This window comes from Limulus polyphemus, unplaced genomic scaffold (assembly GCF_000517525.1).
Source record: "Limulus polyphemus unplaced genomic scaffold, Limulus_polyphemus-2.1.2 Scaffold1432, whole genome shotgun sequence".
NCBI classification, from domain to species: Eukaryota; Metazoa; Arthropoda; class Merostomata; order Xiphosura; family Limulidae; genus Limulus; species Limulus polyphemus.
Window position 1 is genome coordinate 126,136 of NW_013667042.1, and position 7,569 is coordinate 133,704.

The 7,569-nt window shown below is 29.9% G+C and overlaps 1 protein-coding gene across 7 annotated transcripts in view; it reads right to left on the reverse strand.

Annotated features, from left to right (window-relative positions):
- The window catches only part of LOC106463532 (telomere length regulation protein TEL2 homolog), a 114,515-nt gene that overhangs the window by 53,175 nt on the left and 53,771 nt on the right, over window positions 1–7,569 (reverse strand). For all 7 annotated transcript variants that reach the window (XM_022391067.1, XM_022391065.1, XM_022391066.1 and 4 more), the window contains one exon: window positions 6,996–7,170. In XM_022391067.1, the coding sequence (XP_022246775.1) occupies window positions 6,996–7,170 (175 nt within the window). The remainder of the gene's footprint in view (window positions 1–6,995; window positions 7,171–7,569) is intronic.

Genomic DNA, 7,569 nt, shown 5'->3' on the forward strand with positions numbered 1-7,569 from the left:
GAACGCTCACATCCTTTTAATTATGTTTGAAATTATGAACATTGCTCAACATCATGAAAATTAAACCTTATTTTCAATAAGCAATCCTGAAAAATATTTGGGGGTGCTTAACTTTTTTCCAGGTGTATATATCACACTTAATAATAATAACTTCAAATATTTTTTCATATCTTACAAAAAGTAACTAAAATCCTATTTAAAAATAATTTCCTTCATAAGAGTGATACTCTGAATGATTTGTGAGAGTTCTCTTCAAGAAAAATGTATGCAGCAGCTAATTATAACAAAATATTAGTTGGTAACAACATAAACAAAAAAAGGGATGGCAGCAGCTAATTATAACAAAATATTAGTTAATAACAACATGAACAAAAATGTATGGCAGCAGCTAATTATAACAAAATATTAGTTAGTAACAACATGAACAAAAAAAGGGATGGCAGCAACTAATTATAACAAAATATTAGTTAGTAACAACATGAACAAAAAAAGGGATGGAAGAAAAAGAATTATTTCTTTAAGGTGCATAAGTTTTAATGTAATACCATTTAAAGTGCATTAACAGGTATGAAATATAGAAAAAAAATTAGTCTGAAAAAATTTTCTCAACATATAAATATAACATTTAGTGATGTGGCTATATGAAAATTACTTAATAAGCATTACTTTTTTCCTTGAAAGTAATTTTACAAAAAAAATAAAACATAAACAAAAGCAAAACTGAAGAGGAATGAGCAAAAAATATCTAATAAAAATTAAAATTACAGAAATGTTAGTAACAGGTTTTAAATATAAACAAGTTGTACAATCACCTTAACCTATTTAATTAAGTTATGACCAATCATGCCAAAGAAGACCATACAACAGAAAGGAGTAATACAAAAATAATAGGATATGAACCAAACATGAGAAAAGAAAGAAGCTTTTTACATCCATCTAACTAAAAATACACTCAACCTACTATAGAAGTTAAGCAAAACCTGGATACCCCAGATGAGTAGATAACATACTAGCCTTTTTATCAAAAAACCTAGGATTGAATTCCAGGCACTACAACCACAAAACACAAAACTTCCCTGAAGATTGCAGCTGATTGGCAGTCAAAATGTAGGATATAAACTAGTTAGTTATTAGTATCTAGTAATAATAATAATAATAATAATAACTAATTCATAATTAGATATAGATGATTGTATGAGCTACTAACCTTGACAACCATTGCTATCTTTTTGTCTCAGTTTTAACATAAGTAAGCTAATATTACATTAAAATTTAAAAAATGCTAAATAAGGTTTATATTACTGAAGGCAGTCTGGATATAAAACTCGTCAGATATATCTTAGCACATAAAGTTAAAACTGAAAGGCCAATCAATGAGTTAAAAATAAAATAATCATTATGTATATCAGTTTTTGATGCATACATATACACACATAATATAAAACAATAACAGGATTGAATATTCTTAAACATTATGTGACAAAAAAATAAGCAGTCGGATAACTTCATAACTGAATATTTTTGAGTTGACTCGACTTTATGCAATATCGCATGAAATTTCAACTTAGAAAACTTAGATGTCATTTAGGCTTAAATCAGTAAATTATGAAGTGAACAACATAACAGAAATTATATACAAAACATCAAATTATCAGGGAAGATAAAATCTACAAAAATTGTCTTAAAGGTTTTAACCAATATTATTTAATAGAATTACCAATGATAAGAAAATTATTATTATTTACAAAGCATACTAACTAAACAGAGAAGCTTTTGACAATTACTGGTAAATACATTCAAGACAAACTACACATTGAAATATTTATGATAGTCTTTCTTTCCTTTAATTTTTCGATTTTATCTTTTCATGTCACATCACTAATGGTATATTTCTGTTTCATTTACTCTCCTTTTTCAGTTTCATCTTGACTAATCTCACTATTAGATTTTATAGTACTTTAAACCTAAAATTATTTTTTATACTAGTTTAGTCTTTTCTAGTGCCTGTATATAAATACTTATTAAACAGATTTAAAAAGACGAATGCTAAAAATTAGGCTTTACAAATTCCATAAAAATATATTTTGTATAGAGAAAAGCATAAAAAAGTAACAACACAAGTACTGAATGTGTCTTATTAAACTTGTGCATCTATCCTAGACGTAAGCCTTCTATTCAATTTTATGAAAGTTACCCAACATTATTATCATAATATACATGTCTTTGAAACTTACGTTATCATAATCCATGGTGCATATCATATGAAAGTTGAACTTTATCAATTGTATTTTAACTTTGTATAAACTAGCCTACAAGATCTGCTTACAATATGAAATAACTGTAGCTAAGTGTGAGTTTCTCTATTTTCAGGCTGTGAATGAGTAAAAGGTTCCTTACCTAAATAATTAACATATTATAATTTCCATTCACTCTACAAGACTGGAGGTATTGAAATTAGACAGAATTAATATATTTTTCATGGGAAAAGGGCATGTTAGTCTGAAAACTGGAAAAGTATTTTGTTCCCTTTTTGAATGCCATAATTACTTATACAAATTGAAAAATCTCTCACAATTTTATTAATGCTTATGCATTATTATTTATAACTCAATGTACAATTTAGCAAATTGTCTATAAAAATAAAAGAGATGATAAAATTTGTTATTACTGGAAAGATAAATTTTAGGAGAAAAAAATCATAATATGTTGAAAATATCACTATAATATAAAACTTGTTGAACAATTGTTGCCGAAATTTGTCATTAGTTTTTAGATTATTTTTATCATGTGTTTTTATCATGTTTTTATTTGTGAATAGACTGAATCACTACAATCTGAAGAAAAACATGGAGAAACAACTTAAGAGTTCCTAAATGTACAGAAGAAAGCATATGATGAACAGAATAGCTACCACCATTAATCAAATTGTAAAAAAAATTATTCTGGTAAACAGAAAAAGCTCAGAAGCAAAAACATAGAAAAAAGAAACAGTCTAAAGGTAGAGAAAACCTGTTATGGAGATAAAGAATAAGATAAAGAAAATAATGGGCATTATATAGCAAAAAAATCATGAAAATAAAGAGGTTCTTAAAGACTACCAAATGTAAAACAATTATAAAAAGTTCATGAATTTCAGATCCTATAATGTAAAAAAGTTTTTGTTAGCAAAACCCAGCTAAAACAAGATCAAGAGCATGTGGAAAAAAATAAGAAAATCATGTAAGAAAGTAGATCTACAGTAATAATCAAGAATCAACACAGTGAAAGTAGTTATGACAAGTTCAGATAAATGAAGTTTAAGGGTATCAAACTTCAAACTTAAATGAAAAACCACCATGGTAAAAAAAAAGAAAATTTAGTCTTAAACTAAGCAAAAGGCCCAAAACTAGAGCCACAGCCAACAATCCTTGTAGTTAATGTTAACACAAAGCAAAAGAACAATGCAATGAAAAATATCAATAATAACCAACCAGCCACTTTATTTACTTATAATTGTTTACTTTTTGAAAGTGAAATAAATATGTATTGTATTTGTGAGTTTGAAAAGATTCTTGATATTAAAAATATAGGTTATAAGTAATTATAAGGTAAATTGAAATATCAACTGCATATTATGTAGAATACTTGAAAATATCATTCAAAGCAAATTGCTTTTCATATTTTGAAATACAAAAGCATGTAAGTAAGATTGAAAAGAAAAAGTCAACCACATCAATCAACTAAAATAACACCATTCTAAAACAAAAACAAAACAGCAGCATGTGAATCTAAAGTAGAAAAGTACTGTAGCTAAAAATGGTCAAAAGACCTCAATGCATATACTTTGGTTGAATAAGTTACACTAAAATTATTTTTAATATGAAATCAGCAAGTCACTGGCAACCACAGTTGATACAAAGTTGTGGTGGAACAGCATGTATCAGAATTACACATTGATACCGTTTGGCATTTCATAGGCATGCACCAAAAACTGATCACTTTTGGGAAAGGTATGTAATAGCCATTTCAGAGGCAAAATATTCATACACTCAGATCATAAAGATGTGTTCCAATCAGGGATTTTAATTTTCAGCACAAATATAATCCTTAAACTTAATGGCATTGGAAAATACAGGTATATAGATCTTTTCAAAACATCTAGAAAGAGACAAAGGTCAGTGGCAAAAACTTCTATGGAATTAGCCATCCACAAGTCCACTCAAACAACACAGACTGGACCACCTCAAGCACAGTAACATTCTTGACATAAAGACATCGAGGATTAGCACAAGAGGAAGAAGCATAGCAACCAACAAGTGTACCAACCATGACCCACAACACCAAAGCAGTGCACCTGGGGCAAAATGAGTGAAGCATCAGGCACCCCCTGAACACATGTGTGAGGACTTTGTTGATTGGTTCAGCTCTACATCCAAAAGTAACCTGCTGGGAATCGACTTCCACATGGAGGTGGGATGATGGATCCCAATCAAGGGAGTGAACTGCATATATGTCAACACCCCACATGTGAGTACATCAGGTCGATTGGTTCAGCTCTAAATCCAAAAACTAAACCGCCAGGAACTGACTACTATGTAAGGATACGATGAGGGATCCCAATCATTATGGCAGCTCACTCTAAAGCTACAACATTCCCTATCAGAAGCATCTTTTTCTAGGCTTTCCGTCAACTACAGCAACAGAACACCACTGTCTTACTCTCAACTGAATGGATTTGTCATTGCTTACATTGTATATTTCTCATTAAGGATACCTTCATGAGTCCACCACCAAACAAACTGATCTGCAGCCTGTGAAGGGTGAAGCATGCTCACGCCATCACATAATGAGATACAAAATGCTCAGCATAAACCCCAATAAAAGGAGATGGTGGAAACACAAAATACTGAAAGGAAGGAGTTTCATGTAACATGGAAGGTAGAAGATTATAGGAAATTGGTGAAACGGATAAAACATAACAAACCTGGATAACCATGTCCAAAAAAGCCTACCAGAATCCATAGTAGGAATTTGGAAAGACACAGCAAATTCGTGCAGAGGAAAAAGGCTGTCAAATGCTTTGTTGTCCCAAACAGGTTCAGCTTGTTCAGAAGGAAGTTGGGGAACATCAGGAGAAGGTTGGATTACATAACAATCAATCTTTCAATAAATAATTGTCAATAATTCCAAAGTCAAGTTCCCCCACCTGAAGTCTGAGTAAATGTATTGATAGAAGGTACAACCTCCAATGTGGTAACTTGTACTTCAGAATTCACAATACAAATGAAAAACAAACACAAGAAAAGCAAAGAAAAATTATTAAGATCTGTAGTTTGGTGAAAAATTAAATAATACCATGATGAAATGAGGTACAAATAACAACTATTTAAAATAAGTAGGAAAATTCAAAATTTGAAGAGAGCACTAAAGAAAACACCCAAACACGAGTACTGCTAAACGAGAAGTGATAGTTGGGTAGAGTAGCATAGAGGGAGTCATGAGTCACGTGAGTGTGCCTCTTCTGTCATTTGTTCTTATTTGTATTACTTTGAGAAAACAAACATTTTTTTGTCCAGTAAGGGTCAATTTTTAACAAGGCACCTTACTTCCACTCACATACTTACCTATTTTCGTTCATGCTGCCCTCTATTTGTAAAATTTGTTACACATACCACAAGCCTGTCACTCTCACGTACCTCTCAGTTCACATGGTTTAACTGATTCACGCATACAAATTGCCATGCGACAAACCTCCATCAATAGACGCACCCGTGATAAAAACTGAATACACAAAGAAAGATTGTTGGAATTGCTACAGATAAAATAGAGAAAAAAAACATTTATCCAATGTCCTGGCTACATTAAGTGATATGTAAAGTATAGTAAAAGGACTATTAATATACTCAAGTAGACTTATTTCTTTAATGTGAATCATTAAAAAGTTGATTGACTATTAAAAAACAGGAGAGGTTGGATGAGAAAAACTTCCAGTCAAGTGGTGGGGTTAAAATGTGGGTTAGAAAACAAAACAAAATTTCTGTATTTATATATAAGTAAAAACCAAAATATAAAAATTTAAAATAAAAAATTAAAAACAAATGAATAATGATGATAAGAAAAAATATTAATACAATAATTCTAAAACTTCAAATTATGGAAAATCAGTGGTTGAGACCCAATGAAGCAACATGACTATCCAACAGTGGCATTATTTCCTTTGACAGTTTGAAGAACTGTTTCTTGGATACCATGAATAGACTGTCATAAATAAACAATTAGAAGATGCTTATTTCTTAATGTTGTTGGTTTTAATGTAATATACATATTCTCTAAAACTATCCACAATCTGGTAGTTTGGACTCTACATAAATGGTAGGACATGAAATGTAAGCACAGGCAATATAACATTTCACACAAATATGATAGTTGCCTGATTGTCTTTTGACAAAGATTATAGAATAGTGCAATTACCAGTTAAACTATAACATCCATGGTAAAAAAAAAATAAGCTCTTTCTCTACTTTTCACTGTTTCTCATCAAATCATTATGTGACTTTAAGATAAATAATTCCTCCTACATTAAATTAGGATCTGGTCAATATGTTGTCAAAACTTTATTCTTTCCAATAAAAAAGTCTTAATCATTTTCAGATTTATGTGAAACTAACTCATATAAAGCAAATAAACAGGTCTTTTATCATGTTCTATTATACTTAATTTCATACATATGGCATCACTATATAAAATATTTTAAAAACCTAAGGTTGGCACTTTCATTAATATTATGGACGTTATTGGTAGTTTAGAATTCAATTATAAAGTGCTTTCAACATCTAAAACTGTAACTTCTACAGTACGAATAGAATGGGTAGTTCATCATGTTGGATTCACTTCCTTATAAACAAGAGCTTTGATTTCATTGTAATAATTTATAAATTATAAACTGATTAAAAATAAAAAGCATCTAGTTCTGTTTATTTACACATGAAAACTTAAAAAACAAAGACCAAACTGACCTCTGACTCTCCTTCAAGTTCTGTCTGAATCAAAGCTTGAGCTGTTCTAAGACAAGCTTCAGTCCATTCAGGTTTATCATGATTTATCAAGCCTTGAAGGCAATCCCGTATGTAAAGTGGTTGCTTTTTTGATACAACATCGTGGCTCATGTCGTAAGGTTCTAAGTCATCATCACTGCATTCAGAATAAACAAACTATGATGAAAGCTAAAAAAAGAGCTACATGGCTATAAAGAATACAATATCAGTGTGGTATCTCATGCTCTGATGCTTTTCAGCATGGTAATTCATGCTTTTCATGTGAGTATATGAAAAAATGAAGTTTTAAAATATCTTGTCTGATTTCTCTCCCATATCACTTACAAAATACAATTTTAGCTGAAATTTTTAAACTTAGCATTTTGTTTTGATATCAACTTTAGAATATTTGGAAAAAAGAAAAAAATGCAAATAGCTAACCCTGAAATTTCACTTTGTTTTACCTTCCATATGTTTTTTTTATTTAGAGAATAAAAATATTGAAACTTCCAACCCATATCTATATATATATATATATATATATATATATATATAT